The sequence below is a fragment of the Protopterus annectens genome, chromosome 3.part0 (genome assembly GCF_019279795.1).
Source record: "Protopterus annectens isolate FY-2018-M chromosome 3.part0, PAN1.0, whole genome shotgun sequence".
In the NCBI taxonomy this organism is placed as follows: Eukaryota; Metazoa; Chordata; order Ceratodontiformes; family Protopteridae; genus Protopterus; species Protopterus annectens.
The window spans coordinates 165,075,381-165,093,862 of NC_056731.1; the positions used below are offsets into that span (position 1 = coordinate 165,075,381).

Sequence of the window (18,482 nt, forward strand, 5' to 3'; positions counted from 1 at the left end):
TTTCCATTTCCCTGCATAGTTCCTTCTTGTAGAAGGTCTGCGGGCCTCCAGGATAATGTCTTTAACCCTTTGGGATAAATCTGGGTTAGTTGCTGTTATGTAATGTTCCAGGCAGTTAGTTGCAGAGTTTTTAGATTTGGATGCATGATGTTGTAGTCGTTCTGAGTTAACATCAAAGGCATCAGGGGTAGTGTCCACGTTCTCCCCCGTGACATGCTCCTCAGCAATGGATACCAGTGTTGTCTTGGCCAATTTGGAGCTATCAGAATTATCCTTGGATGCTCCTCTTTGATTTTCAGTAGTATCTTGTGCATCAAAGGAAGAGGTAGGAATGCATATGCTGTCGGGCCTTTCCAACTGAAGGATAGAGAGTCCACCTTCCATGCAAGTGGGTGGTATGTCCTTGTGCAGAAATTCTTGAGCTGGTGATTGAGTGGGGATGCGAATAGGTCTATTTGTGGCATTCCCCATTTCTGTGTGATGGCCTTGAAGATGTCCGGGTGTAGCATCCATTCGTGAGCATCCGAGGTAGTTCTGCTTAACATGTCTGCTAGGATGTTTTCTTTTCTCGGTACAAATATTGCCTGTAACTGAATGTTGTAGCTCAGAGCCATATTCCATAGGTCCAGAGTCATTCGGCATAGGGGGTATGAATGAGTGCCTCCCTGTTTGTTGATGTACCACATAACTGTGGTGTTGTCTGTCCTTATCAAATGGCCTTCTTTGAGGAATGGTCTGAAATTCTGGATTGCTAGTTTTACTGCCAGCATTTCTTTTTGATTTATGTGCAGGTGCAGTTGATCTGGGGTCTATAATCCTTGTATGCATTTGTCCAGCATGTGGGGCCGCCAACCTAGGTCTGAGGCGTCCGTTGTGATGGTTTGGCTTGCTTGAAAGTTGTGGAAGGGCAAGCCTGGGTTTGACTGGCATGCTTGAGCCCACCATAGTAACTCTTGTTTCAGGCATGGGATTAGTGGTATTTCGGTTTCTAAGCTGTGCCTGTGTTGAGACCATAAATTCTTTAGGTACCACTGTAGTTTTCTCATATGCAATCTGGCATGGGGGACCAGGATTATGCATGATGCCATGAAGCCCAAGGCCTGCAGTATTTTCCTTGCTGTTAGTTTGTTCTGCTTTGTTAATGCCAAGAAGTAATGAGGGAGTTGTTCTTGTTTTTCTGCAGTTAGGAATGCCATTTGTTTTACTGTGTCCAATTCTGCACCCAAGAATGTTTTTGTTTGGGATGGTATTAGTCTTGACTTTTTTAAATTGACTGTGTATCCCAGGGCTTGTAGTAAGCAAAGGACTCTTTGTAAGTCTTTTGTCAGTTTGCTTTTGTTGTCCGCTTGTATCAGGCAGTCGTCCAGGTATGGATAAATTTGGATTCCCTGTAGCCTGCAATGAGCGATTACTGATGCCAGGCATTTTGTGAATACTCTGGGCACAGTAGATAAGCCAAAGGGCAATGCTGAGAATTGATAATGCTCTGATCCTGCAAGAAATCTGAGGTATCTTCTGCAATTTGGTCGTATGGGGACGTGCAGGTATGCCTCCTTGAGATCTAGAGTTACCAGCCAACACTCCTTGCCCAGCATGGGAAGAAGTTGCTGTAGGGTCAGCATTTTGAATTTTGGGACAATGATGAATGTATTTAAGGCGGACAGGTCGAGAATAGGTCTCCAACTTTTCTCTTTTCTTGGTACTAGGAAGAGTCTGGAGTAGAATCCTTTGCCCTGTTCTGTTGGTGGTACTCTTTCCACAGCTCTCATCTTTGTTAATTGAGCTATCTGCTTTAGAGCTTCTGTTTTCTGATTTGGAGGTAGGTTTGGCATTCCTCTTTTTACTGGTAAGGTGTGGAAGTGAAACCTGTAGCCTTGGTCTATGGTCTGCAAAATCCACTTGTCTTTTGTGATATAGTGCCAATTTTTGAAAATAAGGCTAACTTTCCGCCTAAGGGTGCTGCTATTTGTTCCCTGGTAGGCGGTGTCAGAGCCAAGTCACTGTGATTGTCCTGTTGCAGTGGCAGTGGTTGTGTCTGTGCCTCGCTGGTTATTGCCTTGCCACTGGCGTCCTCTGTAGGCACCTCCTCTGGATTGATTTCTGCCTCTGGAACGTCTATTCCTGCCTCTGAGATTTAGAGGAGTCTGGAAAGGACCAATTTTTGGAAGGCCAGTTCCTGCTAAACCTTGGGGGCTGAACCTGTAAGAAATCTTTAACTGTTTGTACAGATTTTGCCTTCTCTTCCATTTTCTTCATTACTTGCTGAGCAGGAGAACCAAATAGACTGGCCTTATCCATAGGAGCATCTAACAGCTTTGCTTTAACATGATCCGCAAGACCTGTTCTTTCAACCATGCATGCCTTCTTATAACTGTGCCAGTCATGGCTGATCTAAATGAAGCCTCCAGTGCATCATAGCCGCATTTTAAAGAATGGTTACTAACCTGCTGAATGTTATTCACCATTTCTAAAACATATTTCTTATCTAAGGAGTCATCAGAGGACAGTTTCTTAGTTAACTGATCAAGCATAAACTCTTGGTATTGGATCATATGAAACTGATAGTTCAAAGCTCTAGCTGAAAGAGTAGCAGAGGTGTAAACTTTTTTACCCCATCTCTCTAAGGACCTGGATTCCCTTTCAGAAGGGAGAGGGTTTTTTGCTGAGGTCGAAGCTACTGCCTTAGGCCCCTGGGAGATGGTCTCAGGATCTGCAAGTGGGGCCTTGTATAGGTGGTGATGAGTGTCTGGTACCCTGTAAAACCTATCTGGTTTGGCAGGGGCTGGAGGTAAAGTATCAGGAGCAGTGCAAACATCATTAAATGCATCATCCACAACAGGCAGAACTGGAGGTATAGCTAAGGGCCTATGTTGCGGTAAGTGTAGAAAGGTCCTAAGCCTTTTTCTTGAATCTGAGAAATCTTGTCCCTGCCACTGGAATTGCTCTCTCATGGCATGTAAGGTTTCCCCAAAGGAAAATTCCTCTGGTGGAGAGGCAGATGGAATAGATTCTTCAGCATCGGAATCTTCATAAGTAGAAAAAGGAGCCTCTGGATGGTCTGTAATGTCTGAATCATCAGAAGAATCATCTGAGGACACTGGCTCTGGGGGCTCTGCTCTAGGTCTCTTTTCTGGAGGCTGAGAGGCCCTGTCTGGGTGAGATTGGGATCCCCTTATTAAAGAGATGAGATCCTCTGCCAGAGTAAGCATTTGAGAACTGGAACTGGGCCTGTGTGAGGGGGGGCTTAACAGGCACTGATTTAGCAGTTTTGGCTGCTTTAGCCCTGGCAAAGGCCTTAATAGACATGGCTGCAGGAGGCCTAGCAGCACCACGTGCTGGGGTAGAGACAAAGGGATGGTGTCTGATAATTCTATAGGAACCACATTAGTAGGCAAAACTTCAGAGGCCGATTCAACTAGGGTAGCAGGAGCCTTGGTAGTAGTCATGGATTCGGCTGAAGATTGACCCGTTTGCTCGGTTTCGGCCGAAACAGAGACACTCGCGGTTTGCTTAACCGTGGTTTCGGCCGAAAGCACGGACCGCGAGTGTCGGTCTTTTTCTTTGCGTTTTTTTAACAATTTGAGAAGTCGGAGGATCCGACGGCATAATGTACGCAAAATCTGAGCCGAAAAACTGTTCAGCAAACTCCGACCGACGCCTAAGCGTTCGTCGGTTGAAGGAAGCACAGGCTAAACAGGCTGCTACGTCGTGGTCTGGGCCTAAACAAGGTAAGCAGTAAGAGTGGAAATCTTTATGAGGTATTTGTTTCCCACAAGTTAAACAGTTATTTACTTTTTCTGACATCGGCTGAGGCAAGAAAGAGTCCCCAACGGGGTACTTAGCTTTTTAGAAGTCTTCGAAGTAGTATTCGGTAGTAGTAATCCCTGGATCTGACCGACCGGCACTTGCGAACAGCTTCTGCTTCGGGCGCCACGCGGCAAGAAAGACTGAGGAGAATGGCGTCGGCTGATGCCTTTATACCCGAAGACCATCCGAGATGACGTCGGGTGAAGTGCGACACCAGCCGAGGCCAGACCCAGACTTTGGAATCCGGCCGACCGAAGGGCTGCCTGACGACAGGACAACCCATTTGTTATGACTGCAGATGCATCCTTGAAGGACATCAATAATAAAGAGATGCACCATAGGAAATACCCCCAGCTAATGGGAAAAGGGGTAGGGACCCAAAAAGAAGGATACAGAGGGGTAGGAGGGAGGGAAAATCCGACTGCAGTTGCATATCTATCGGACATCTACATTTATGGTATTTACAAAACTGTACTATGTCCTTCAAGAATGCAACTACAGTCATAACATATGGGTTGAATACCATAGCCAAGCTGGGGGTGGATGGAACTATGTTAAGGATGGTGTAGCTAAAATCCCCTGCAGGACTGCCGAAGCAAAGCCTGCTCGGGATCTGGAATATAAGGGCAGGTTGTAGTGCTTGGTAAATGTATGCACGGAGCTCCATGTAGCAGCCTCTAAAATGTCCTTTGTTGCCACTCCTCTTAGGAAAGCTGTGGAAGTGGCTATAGCTCTGGTGGAATGTGGCCTAATATTGGCTGGCACACCTTTTCCATGGAAAGAATAGCAGAATTGGATGCAATGTCCAATCCATTTTGAAATTGTTTGTTTGGAGATTGCTTTTCCTTTTACTCCAGCAGCATAGGCTACAAACAGTTGGTCAGACTTCCTGGTGGCCTTAGTTCTGCCCAAGTAGTAACGTAGTCGTCTGTGCATGTCCAAAGTGTGCAGTAGTTTTTCCCCCTTATTTTGAGGATTGGGGAAGAATGTAGGCAGGTGAATAGCTTGATTTGGAGACACCCTTGAAATAACTTTGGGCATGAATGTAGGATTGGTTCTTAGAGAAACTCTGTCTTGATGAAAAATGAGGAAGGGAGGCACTGCCATGAGTGCCTGTATCTCCAAAACTCTTCTTGCAGATGTGACTGCCAATAAAAAGGCAGTCTTCCATGAAAGAAATTGCATTTCTGAAGTTGCTGCTGGCTCAAATGGAGGAAGAGTCAATTTTTCCAACACATAATTTAGGTCCCATGCAGGTATTGGCTGTTTTCTGGGAGGTTTGATATTCTTTATTCCTCTTAGAAACTGTCTTAGCAAAGGATGAGAAAACACAGGAGGGTCACAGTTGTATTTTGCTGAGATTGATGAGGCATGAATCTTTATTGAAGAGTATGAGAGTCCAGTATGAAATAGTTCTGCCAAGTATTCTAAAATCTGAGGTATACTCGGTAATGCTGTGTCCTGACCCCTGTTGGCATTCCAGATGCTGAATCTCTTCCACTTGGCTGAATAGGTTTTCCTGGTGGAAGGTCTGCGTGCTTCCAGCAAGATTTCTTGAACTGATTTTGAAAGAGTTAGGTGGAGAAGTCATGTTAGCCTCCAGGCTGTCAGATGTAATGTTTTCAGGTCTTGATGTACAGTCCTGTAATTGTGTTGTTAGGAGCAGGGGCCATAGGGTCAGAGGCCATGGTTTGGTCCGAGTTATGGTCAATAGCAATGGGTACCAGTGTTGCCTTGGCCAGTCTGGAGCTATCAAGATACCTGTTGGGTGTTCTGCTTTGATCTTCAGTATCACCTTGGTCAGCAGAGGCAGAGGAGGAAATGCATAAATTCTTAGAGAATTCCAGCTGAAGGAGAGAGCATCCGTTTTCCAGGCTAGAGGATGGTGAGTCCTTGTGCAGAACTTTTCCAGGTGATGATTTAAGTGGGAAGCGAAAAGATCTACATCTGGTCTTCCCCATGTCATTGTCAGTTGAGAGAAAATGTGAGGGTGCAGCATCCATTCGTGTGGATCCATGAAATTTCTGCTCAGGTTGTCCACCAGTACATTGTCCTTGCCTGGTACAAACTGGGATTGTAAATGTATCTTCAGGCTCAGGGATTTTTCCCAGAGAAGCATTGTTAGTCTGCAGAGGGGATAAGAATGAGTGCCTCCCTGCTTGTTTATGTACCACATGACAGTGGTGTTGTCTGTCCTTATTTGCAAATGCCCTTGTTGTAGTGATTTTTCGAAAGTCTCGATTGCATGTATCACTGCCAACATTTCCTTTTGGTTTATGTGCAGATGTCTTTCCTTTGGCGTCCATTGCCCTTGAATGCATCTGCCCTCCATGTGCGCCCCCCATCCATGGTCTGAGAAGTCTGTTGTAATCATTTGGCCTGCTTGAGGTCTGTTGAAAGGCATGCCCTTGTTTAGCTGACTGGCTTGAGCCCACCATAAAAATTCTTTTTGCAGACATGGAATAAGTAGGATTATGTCCTCTAGGCTTTGGCTGTGTTGAGACCATAAGTTTTTCAAACACCATTGCAGCTTTCTCATTTGAAGTCTTGCCAAAGGTATCAGAAGGATGCAAGATGCCATGAACCCCAGGGCCTGCGGGAGTTTTCTTGCAGTCAGCTGGGAGAGTTTTGCTAGGCCTTTGAAGTACTCTGGTAAATGCTGCTGTTTTTCCTCTGAGGTAGGCCATTTGGTTGTCTGTGTCCAGTTTGGCTCCTAAGAAGATAATCTGTTGGGATGGCAGTAGTTTTGACTTCTGAATGTTGACTGTGTATCCCAAGGCCTGCAGTAGATGCATGACATAGTCCAAATTTTCTTAAGGTTTGCTTGTCTGCTTGTATGAGGCAGTCGTCCAAGTAGGGGTATATTTGAATCCCCTGCAGTCTGCAGTGTGCCACTACTGATGCCATTTCGTGAACACTCTGGGCGCAGTAGATAAGCCAAACGGCAATGCTGAGAATTGATAATGCTCTGTCCCTGCAAGAAATCTGAGGTATCTTCTGCAGCTTTGTCTGATTGGGACATGCAGGTATGCCTCCTTGAGGTCCAGAGTGACCAGCCAAGACCCCTTGCCCAGCATGGGAAGGAGTTGCTGCAACGTCAGCATTTTGAACTTTGGCACTATGAGAAAAGTGTTTAGAGATGACAAGCCCAGTATGGGTCTCCACTCGTTTTCTTTTCTTGGAACAAGGAACAGTCTTGAATAAAATCCCTGGCCTTGCTCCTGAGGAGGAACCCTTTCTACTGCTTTTATACTTAACAGCTTGGAAACTTGAGAGCCTCTGCCCTTTGATGATGTGGCAGGTTTGGCCTTGTCTTATTGGTAATGTGTGGAAGTGGAATCTGTAACCTTTGTCTATCAAATCCAGAATCCAGTTGTCCTTGGTTAAGATATGCCAGTTTTGAGAGAATAAGGATAATTTTCCGCCCAAAGGTGCTTCTCTCTTTGAACCTTTGTAGGCAGAACGAAAGTCAAGTCATTGTGATTGTCCTTGTGGTGCAGCTGAACTGTCTGCGCCACTTCTTTGATTTGGAGGTTGCCATTGGCGGCCCCTCTAAGATCCTCGGTATTGCCCTCTAACTCGGGCACGTCTGTCTTCCCCTTTGAAACTTGTCTGAGCCGGGGAAGGACCAATTCTTTGAGGGCCAGTTTCTGCTGAATCTGGGTGGCTGAACCTCTAGGAAATCCTTGACTGTCTGTACTGACTGCTTTTTCCTCTATGGATTTCAATACATCTTGTGCATTAGCACCAAAAAGCTTCTGTTTTTCCAAAGGTGCATCAAGTAACTTTACTTTAACATGGTCAGGCAAAGACTGATCCTTTAACCAAGCATGTCTACTATCACAGCCCCAGTCATAGCTACCCTACATGAAGCTTCCAGTGCATCATAACCACACTGAAGAAAATGGTTATTAACCTGCTGAGTGTTATGTATATGATCCTGCAATGCCTTTTTATCAATAGGCTCAGGAGAGCTAACTTTTTCTGTAAATCATCCAGGAGAAAATCCTGGTACTGAAACATGTGAAAAAGGCAGTTTAGGAGACCTCATAGCTAGGGGTAGTAGAGGTATATACTTTTTTTACCCCATCTCTCCAGGGACCTTGCTTCTCTGTCCGCTGGCAGTGGGTTTTTGGCAGAGGAGGAAGCCACTCCCTTGGGGCCCTGTGAAATAGTTTCTAGGTCCACAGAGTGGGCATTAAAAAGGTGCTTGTGAGTGTCAGGGACCTTATGATATCTGTCCGGCTTGACAGGAGCAGGAGGAAGAGAATCAGGGTTAGCACTGGAATCAGAAAACATCATCCAAAACATCCATAACAGGTGGAATAGCCAAAGGTCTGTGCTGTGGAAGCTTGAGGAAGGTACGAAGCCTTTTCCTGGAGTCAGAGAATTCCTGACCCTGCCATTGAAAATGTTCCCTCATGGAATGCAGGACTTCACCAAATGAGAAATCCTCTGGAGGGGAGGCAGAGGGAATTGATTCCTCAGCATCAGAGTCCTCGTAGACCTGGAAGGATTCTTCTTGGGTATCAGAATGCTCAGAATCCCCAAAGGCTTCATCCGAAGAGAGGACGTCCGCCTGCTCAGTTCTAGGCCTTTTCTCTGCAGGTGGCTGAGAACCCCTGTCCGGATGAGGCTGAGACCCCCTGATAAGGGAAATAAGATCAGCAGCCAGAGACAAGGTCTGCTTATCAGAAGGGGCCTGGGCAGTAGGTTTAGGATGGGCCTTGGCCTGACTGGCGGCCTTAGTACGTGCAAAGGCCTTTATGGACATGGATACAGGAGGCCTAGCAGCCCCACGAGCAGGTGTAACCTTGTCCACAGAAATGGTGTCGGGTAGATCCAGAACTTCGGTTTCCGGAGGAAAATCAACAACCGGCACCGGAGAAATCTCAGAGACCGAAGGTCGTGTTAACGCTGTGTCGTCGGCCTGGAGCGGTAGATTCACCACTTCCGAAGGGACCGGAGCACTAGCAGAGGATTTGGGAGTAGCATCTGTAGTGGACGCGGGCCGAGGAAGACGGTCCCGGTCCTTGCGTTTTTTAGCATATTGGGTTGTCGGTTGATCCGACGGCATGATATATGCAAAGGATTCACCGAAAAAGCCCTCGGCGAATTCTGCCCGGCGCCTGAGAGTGCGCTTATTAAAGCAAGCACAGGCAGCACAGGCCGAGATGTCGTGGTCTGGGCCCAGGCAAGGAAGGCAGAGAGAATGGAAGTCCTTAGGAGGTACTTGTTTACCACAAAACAAACACTTATTTACTTTCTCAATTTGTTCTGACATCGGCTGAGGCAAGAATAAATGTTCCCCAACGGGGTACTTAGCTTTTAGATGACTTCGGTACTGAAAACACAGGAGCTGACCGACCGGCACTTGCCAACTGCTTCTGCTTCGGGTACCGCGCGGCAAGAAAGACTGAAGATGGCGTCGGCCGATGCCTTTATACTCCAGCCGTTGTGACGTCTGAGAGGAGGCGACACCAGCCGACACCGGACCCAGACTTTGGAATTCTGCCGACCGAGGGCTGCCTGAGGCAGGACAACCCATATGTTATGACTGCAGTTGCATTCTTGAAGGACATCGAACAGCTGGTCAGATTGCCTATGGCCAGCCGTCCTATGAGTATAAAAATGAAGCTGCCTATGAACATCCAATGAGTGTAGCTTGTATTCACCCTTATTTTGATATTTAGGGAAGAAAACCAGTAAATTTATGGATTGGTTTATGTTGGTTTCTGATGCTATCTTGGGAAGAAAGGAGGGACTGATCCTGAGGTACACTATCAGGGTGAAAAATCAGGTATGGAGGCTTTACAGAAAGAGCCTGAAGTTCCGACACTCTTTTTGCTGAAGTAAAGGCTACAAGGAATGCTGTTTTCCATGACAACAATTTGAGATCCACTGAAGCAGCGGGTTCAAATGGTGGAGCAGTCAAGGCTTGAAGAACTAAAGTAAGATCCCATGGGAGTACGGCTTCTTTTACAGGAGGTCTAAGTAAAAAGGTACCCTTGAGAAAGGTTTTACACAATTTGGCTGACATAAAGGGCCCTGTATCATGTCCCACATGATAATGAGAAATGGCTGCCAATTGCACTTTGACAGTTGAACAACTAGCGACTTCTTGAAAGAGTTCAGTTAGGAAGTCTAAAATGGATGGAAGAGGAGCCGTAAAGGGATCTAGATCGCAGCGCTCCGCCCAGATGGAAAAACGTTTCCATTTACTGTGATACACTTTCCTGGTGGAGGGCTTATGAGCTGCCACGAGGATGGCTGACTGGTGAAGAGATATCGGGAGTCCTAACTAGGAGTGGAACTGGAGCAACCAAGCTGTCAGTTTCAGATTGTCCAGGTTTGTAGTTGGCAAGTCCAATGGATGGGAGATGAGATCCGGAATGGGATCTAGAATCCAAGGGTGATTCACAAGGTGAGACCACAGGTAAGGGAACCAAATTTGTCGAGGCCAGAATGGGGCAATGAGAATCATTTTGCTCCCCAACCGCGAGGCTTTCTGTAAGAGTTGTATCATCATTGGAAGAGGAGGATAGGCATAGAGTAGACTGGGTGGCCAAGCATGCACCAGAGCGTCTCTTGGAGATTCCCCTGGTGGGGGGATTAGAGCGAAGAAATTGTCGCATTTGGCGTTTGATGGAGATGCAAAAGGATCGCAGCAGGGTTGCCCCCATGTTGCGAATATCTGCTTCGCTACTAGAGGATTGAGAGACCACTCGTAAGAGGTAAGAAGGGTGCGGCTGAGCTTGTCCGCTAGGATGTTGGTCCTCCCCGGAATGTGCGTTGCAATCAGAAAGCGGTTGGTGGAGATCGCCCATTCCCACACTCTCAGGGCTTCGCAGCAAAGAGGATAAGTTCTGGTTCCCCCCCTGTTTGTTGCTATACCAGACAACTGACATGGTGTCCGAGTGAATTGCAATCGTTCCTGCGGGGAGGAAGCTCTGAAGTGCTTGCAACGCCAACAGCACCGCTCTCATCTCCAGAACGTTGATATGCAGGGAGGTCTCTATCGTTCCACGTGCCTTGGACTGTCCTGCCTGAGTAATGCCACCCCACCCAAGGGGGGAAGTGTCAGTGGTCATCGTGGCGATAGGGGGAGAGGTGCAGAAGGGACGGCCCGTATGGAAGTTGGATGCTTGGAGCCACCATAGTAGCACCCTTCTGCAAGTCTTGCTGATAGCAATGGGATGGTGGAGAGGAAGGGATAGGAAGGACCATTGCACTAACAGAGTCCATTGCAGGACTCGCATGTTCAAACGGGCGCATGGAAGAGTGTAATCGCTGCCGCCATGCAGCCTAGTGCCCTCAGGATCAATTCCGCTGGTGAAGCCTCTAAATGAAGGATAGCCCGCACATGAAGTGGTAGATTTCGGATTCTCTCGGCACTTAGGAAGGCTCGCAAATCTCTGGTGTTTACTCTGGCACCTATGAACTCTATGATCTGTGTTGGAGCCAGTAGAGATTTGCCGACATTGATAGTAATGCCCAGTTGTGGGGCTAGATGGAGAAAGAAGTCTCTGGCCGAGCAAAGTAGATGCCTTGTTGGTGTGGTCAGGAGCCAGTCGTCCAGGTATGGGAAGACCTGAATTCCCTGGAGTCTCGGGTGGGCCGCAATCACTGCTAACACTTTGGTGAACACCCTGGGGGCTGTGGTGAGGCCAAAGGGAAGGACCCTGAACTGGTAGTGACCGTCTCCCAGCCAGAAGAGAAGGAACCTCCTGGATCGTTTGTCCATGAAGATGTGGTAATACGCATCCTTGAGGTCTATAGAGCACATCCAATCGTTCTCCCTCAAAAGGGGGAGGATAGATTGAAGAGCGACCATTCGGAATTTTTCCTTGGTTACTGACAGGTTCAAGCGGGAAAGGTCTAGAATGGGTCTCAGATCCCCCGTCTTTTTTGGCACCAAAAAGAACCTTGAGTAGAACCCTAATCCAAGCTGGTCTTGGGGGACAGGCTGGATGGCTCTTTTTCTTAGCAGCTGCTGTATTTCTGCGGCTGCCTCCCTGTGATCGGGTGGTACATCGGGGAGGTTCTTGGATCGGGGTACATGAAGAATTGGTATTTTGTATCCTCAGGATATGATACGAAGCACCCAGCGGTCTGTTGTGATGGACTCCCATGCCGCTAGATGTTTAGAAAAATGCCCCCCCCCCCCGACTGCCTCCAGAGTGGAGCAGCCGGGCAACCCCTCAGGGCTGCTGCACAGGCCGCTCAGAGAAAGGTTTTCTGGACCCAGAATTTCTCGGAGCCTCTCTGCCCCTGGGGCGACATCCTCCCTTGTCCACCTCTGCCACGGTAGGACTGGTTGTCCAGAGCTGGTTGGGAATGTTGTGATTTCCGGAACCACATCTTCTGACCCTTTTGGTTCCTTGAAAAGGATCGCTGGGGAGCAGAGAAGCGGACTCAGACGGCAGACGATGTCTTCCCGTCCTTCTCACTCTGGACAAGCGTCTCGAACTGTTTTGCCAAAAAGGGCAGAACCAAAGGGGGCGTTTGCGAAGGACGCTTTAAAGGGCTCCATAAAGGGCTCCATAAAGTCGCAATGACAGAGCCAGGCCTGATGTCTCATTACTAGGCCTGCTAGAGTGGCCATTCGGGTGGAGTACAATTGTTTATCCTCCTCAGACATGGACTGGGGGGGGGTGCAGCGTATTCTTTGATAAGATCCCGCTGCATCCTGATGACATGTGCTATATAGTTCAGAGACTTTACTGAGAAGGTCGCTGAATTAAAGACTCGCTTCCCTAAGCGATCCATCAAACGGGACTCTTTGCTCAGTGGATGGACTGAGGGACTCTCCTGAGCCAATCCCCTCTTTGTGGCCGCTGCCGTCAACATGGCATCTACAGGGGGGCCCTTACTCCAATGTGACCGGTCTGAGGGGGGGGGCTAAGAATCCTATCCGGTCGCTTCGGTATTGGCTCCACGGTGTATGGATCCTTCCATGCCCTGGTGGTAATGAGGTCCACCAGGGGGTCGGCTGGAGGGACACCCAGGAGGTAGATGGGCCTGACTCGAATGCCTCCAGAAACACTGACTCGTCAGAAGAAGACTTGGGGGCAGACCACCCACCTCTGATTCTCAGCATCTCCATGATGTCTCCAAAGGAGACATCCTCAGGGGGTGATCTTGGGGAGCCTTCCCCCTCCTCCAAGTCCGTGTCCTTGGTTAAGGACTCAGGGGAGTCCACGTGCCTCCTTTTGCACTTATGCTTGCGGGGAGCTTCCTCGGGGGGACTGTCCGAGGAGGCCTCGCCAGCAACATCTTGTTCCAATGGAACTATCTGTGATATCGAAGCAGGCTGTCCCTTTGGCCGGGTGATGGAAGCCTGGCCCAGCAGAGAGGGAGTGCAGGGAGGAGTCGATGCAAGGACCGGGGGTCCGGATGCTCTCAACAGAGCCCTATCCACAACATCGAATGCCGAGGGAGAGCCACTCTCCAATGGATCCGAAAGTCGGCTCCCACTCGGATCCGATGAAGGGATCGGAGCCGGCGCCGAGACAGTCTGATCAGAGGGACCAGTGTGCTCAGACCTGGACAGAGCCGAAGGCGCACTGAATCCCCCGAATCCAAAGCTCGGACCACGGCTCCGAGAGGTCGGATCCGACAGGCTCGAGGGTAGGGTCGGATCCAAAGTACCAAGTACTGTCGGCGCCGACCCACCCCCGGCTCCAAGGCTGCTCGGCTCCGAACCCAGGTAGCGGGTCGGAGAAGGAGCAATTGGATGGAAAAAAAAGGTGTCAAGCTCCCCCCCTTGAGGGGGGGGGGTAGGGAGGCAAGAGCACTCCCATCTGCAGCTGGGCCTGGATGAACCTTCGCATCATCCGGTCCAAGTCTGCATCTGATAAGCTGAAAGTGGATCTCGAAGAGGCCACCGAGGCAGGCCTGGAATGCCACCTCGATGACCGACGGAGATCGGGTCTCCTCCTCCTCAGGCCCCGGGGAGAAAGAAGGTGATCGGAGCAGAGGAGGAGGAGACCTAGAAGCAGTGGAGGGAGAAGCCTGCTTAGCTGGCGGGGCCGAAACGGAGGTCTCGGCCCGCTGCTTGTGGTGCTTCTCCCTCCGTTTCTCCCTCCTGGCATCCCTGTCATCCGACACTTTAGCGGGAGTTTGAGTCCCAGTCAGAGGCAGGGGGGCAGGAGTGGCAACCACCACAGGCTGTGATGGAGCCACGGGAGCAGCAGAGGTAGCGGAGGCCGAAGCTGAATCCAGGGGTAGAAGTCCCGCCAGGACCAGCTTCGACATCCGTTCTTTCAGTGCCCTGGGGTTGAACGCTGCACAGAGAGTACAGCCCGAGGTGAGGTGTTCAACCCCAAGGCACCGAATGCACCGAGTGTGGCCATCAGCCGGGGAGAGCTTATGGCCACACTCGGTACATTTATAAAATATAGCATTTCGGGCCTCAGCCATTCCTTTTTAACTAAAAAAAGAAAAGAAAAACCACACACATTGGCCCCAAAAGACACTCAACAAACACTCACACACTAGCGACCGAAGTGAGGGTATTAATTAAAAAATAAGGAACTTAACGCAGACACACTTTACAAGTATTAATTTAAACTAAAAAAGAATTTCCTGACTAAAAATAATTAGAAAAGTTGACTTTTTCCCACTTATCTGACAGAGCTCAAAAAGGATCCAGCCATCACAAGCGCGGCAAACTAGATCTGAGGTCATGGAGGGTTAAGCAGGGGATTATGGGTGAAGTGAGGAGCTCGGATCCATTAGCTTGAAACAAGTTGCCGGCTCAGATCCGATATCGGATCAGTAACCCACAGGTTGCTGACAAATGAACAATCCTACTTTAGATCTTTTGTTTCCTAACAGACAGTAGAAATTGCTGATATTTTAGCATATGAAATTGGCAATTTAAAGCCCTAATCGATAAAGTAGCAGAAGTATATACTTTTTTGCCCCATCTCTCCAAAGCTCTGGAATCCTTATCAGTTGGAATAGGATTTTTAGCAGAGGCAGCCTTAACCCCCTTAAGACCCTGAGAAATGGTTTTTGGATCAGCATTAGAATTTTTGTAAAGGAACTGGTTGGGAGTCAGGGACCCTGTAATACCTGTCGGGCTTAGCAGGAGCTGGAGGAAAGGAGTCAGAAGTTAAATTAGCCTCAGAAAAAGCATCATCCACAATATCCAAAATAAAAGGAATAGCCAGGGGTCTATGTTGGGGAAGAAGAAAATCCCTGAGCCTTCTCAGATTCCGAGTACTCCTGCCCCTCCCAGTGAAAATGTTACCTCATGTCATGTAAAGTTTCCCCAAAAGAAAAATCCTCAGGGGGAGAAGCTGATGGAATAGATTCCTCAGCATCAGAATCCTCATAAGGAGGGAAAGAATATTCCTGTTCAGAGGAAGACACTGAAGAAATAGATGCCTGATCAGAAGATTCATAATCCAACTCTTGCCTTGGCCTTTTGTCTGATGGGGGATGTGAACCCCTAATTATGGTTAGCAAGTCCTTCGCCATTTCAAGTAACTGTTTCTGTGATTTGGGTCCCGGATCAGAAGAGGTCTGGGCTGGTGTCTTAGATTTAGGAGTCTTTGTCCTGGGTTTTGCCTTCATCAGAAGCTGTGTAGGCCTGAAAACCCCCTTGGAAGTCGGTACCTGCACAGCGGCTCCGGACCCATCTGAGGGAGCATTGTCCGAAGGTCCTGCAGCTGGAGTGCTCAAAGGCCTAGTTGGCTCCTCGTGGGAGTCCGTTTCGGCTATCTGTTCTGAAATGGCCGACGACAGGGGCTGCGAAAGCACCTCACTGACTACAAACAAACCTGAAGCTGGCTCTGGTTGTGTAACGTCATCTGATTTGGACCTCGGAGGCCTGTCCTTATCCTTGCGTCGTTTGTGAACTCCGGTAGTCGGAAGCGGGTCCGACATTTTATAATTAAATCGCCTACCAAAGTAGTGAAAACCAAAATCGTACCTCCGCTTAATTATACGTTGGTTAAATCTAGCACAAAACCGACAACTAGCTACGTCGTGGTCAGGGCCTAAACAAGGAATACAGTAAGAATGGAAATCCTTATGAGGTATTTGGTTCCCACAAGAAACGCAATTATTAACTTTTTCTGACATCGGACTGGAGAAAGAAAAAAGTTTCCCCAATGGGGTACTTAGCTTTGAGAAGTCAGTCTTCGGACTGAAGCACGAAAAAATATCAGGAGTCAGCCGACCGGCACTTGCGAACTGCTATCACGACACAAGAAAGACTGGAGAACATTGCGTCGGCTGGCAGCTTTGTACTCCTGGCGCTCTGACGTCAGGGATCATGACTGAACAGCTGACGCCGGACCCAGACTTTGGGATTCTGGCCGACCAAGGGCTGCCTGCCGGCAGGAAGAACCCTACAGTGATGACTGCAACAGTGAAACACGATGAACATCTTGGGTTTCCAGAGGCCTAGGCATCTCCACGTGGGAGTCTGAGGCGGCCTGTGGCTCTGAGGTAGCGGGTGTCAGGGGCTGCGAAAGCGCCTCAGAGAACCAGCGAATGGCCTAGAAGAGGCTTTGTCAGTTTTGGGCCTCGGATGCCTGTCCTTATCCTTATCTTTGCGTTTTTTGTGTATTCCGGCCGGTTGTTCCGACGGCATGGGATAATTGAACCCTCGGCCAAAGTAATGTTGAGCAAAGTCAAACCGACGTTTAATAGTGCGCTTGTTAAATCTAGCGCAAAACCGACAACTAGTGACGTCGTGGTCTGGGCCTAGGTATGGAATACAGTAAGAATGAAAATCTTTGAGGTATTTCTTTCCCACAAGAAAGACAATTATTAACTTTTACTGAAATCGGTCTGAGGCAAGAAAAAGCTTCCCCAATGGGGTACTTAGCTTTATTGAAGACTTAGGTTCTGAAATTCGAATTGAAAATCTCAGGAGTCAGCTGACCGGCACTTGCAAACTGCTTTTGCTTGGGGCACCGCGCGGCAAGAAAGACTGAAGAAAATGGTGTCGGCTGCATCTTATATACCCCTGGCGCACTGACATCAGGGAAGAAGTGACAGCAACCGACGCCGGACCAAGACTTTGGAACTCTGTCCGACTGCGGGACCGCCTGACGGCAGGATAACCCAAGAGTAATGACTGCAGCAGTGAAACACGAACATCTACAGCCTACATGCAACCTCCCACATACCTTACTGTAGCACAAAACATTTTTGTATACTGGCTGACGTCAAGTCACCTACAGGCAGGAGATCCCTCAAGTTAAGAATACAAGTTGAAGACTTCGGTTCTGAAACTCAAAAATGAAAATTTCAGGAGTTGGCCGACAAGCACGTGCGAACAGCTTCTGCTTCAGGCACCACATGGCAAGAAAGACTGATGTAATGGCGTTGGCTGCATGTTTTATACCCCTGACGACCTGACATCATGGAAGAAGGGACAGCAACCGACGCAGGACTGAAGACTTTGTTAATCAGGCAGAATGTGGGCAACCTGCCCAGCAGATTACCCAAATGTAAAGACTGCAACAGTGCGACACTAAGAACATCAGCACCTACACATCTTCGGCCCAAGGATATCGTAATGCATGGTTTGATGCCAAATCAGCTAGGCATAAAACTGAATTCTTAACATAAGTAACAAAGAAAAACAAAAGTACATATGAAAGTTTTGCAGAGTGGCGCTTCTCTGGAACTGGCCGTACCATGATTGACTATGGATGCCACCGTGATGCATACGCCACAAACCAGGGCAAGAAGGCTCTAATGATGTAAGCGGGCATGAGTTCTGTACTAGAGATGTCCTGTTGTCTCACAAGGTATGGGCTCTTCCCACGGAGAGAATAGATGGTGAGCTACAGACACCCATTACTACCACTGGAAGTCAGGATTACAGCACTACTATAAAGAAAACATCTATATTAACAGTCATTTAATATTTACCATATCTCGACCTTCATTTCTTCTATCAGCAAGTGGCTGAAGCCCTGGACGGCGTTCATTCCGGCCTAGGAAGTCACCCTAGTAAGGGGAGAAGAGGGGAGACAGTTGCTGAGCAATATAAATACACAAAAGACTGCTATGATGCTGACTATCCAGTACATCCTGAACCACCCCCCCCCCCAATCTACTTGCCCCTTCAAGGATATTAACTTACATTAGAAAACATAACATGAAAGTTGAGCACAAAAATTGCTATTTAATGTTAAAGTACAAAGATTGCAACATTAACTGTCTACCTCAGCTCTACAAAAGTTCAAGGGCATCTCAACAATTACCATTTAACTCCTATCTACCTGTTATGAAGCATTCAGTGCATCCATCCGCAAAGCATTCAAAACAGCTACCAAGTCATGCTAGTGCAACAGCACCCCCTGGGACGACCCCTCAAACTAGAGAATCTCACTTTGATGGACATTGGGGGGAGGGTGCTGTATCACAAATGCAATAACTGAGCATCTGTTAAATGACTTCATGGACCACTGCAGGCTTGCCTTAGTAATACTACAGCCACTTTTGGGAAAGTAAAAAAAAAAATTTTTTTTTTTTTTTTTTTTTTATTTTTTCAGGGAGTTTGTCTCTCACTTAGTAGCTGCCAGCACGCAAGACACCTTACTGTGGGGGTATGACTTGCATTTAACGTGCTCGTCTACTCTCAAAGCATAACAGATGCATTTTAACCCCTGAATTTTTGGGGTGTGACCCAAACCCAAATGAAC

At 48.1% G+C, this 18,482-nt stretch overlaps 1 protein-coding gene across 1 annotated transcript in view; it reads right to left on the minus strand.

The window, feature by feature from the left end:
- Positions 1-18,482, minus strand: part of LOC122796295 — a gene marked incomplete in the record, with an annotated part of 1,783,369 nt that overhangs the window by 711,253 nt on the left and 1,053,634 nt on the right. Inside the window, 1 exon segment of the mRNA XM_044064662.1 lies at positions 17,707-17,784. Within this exon segment, the coding sequence (XP_043920597.1) occupies positions 17,707-17,784 (78 nt within the window).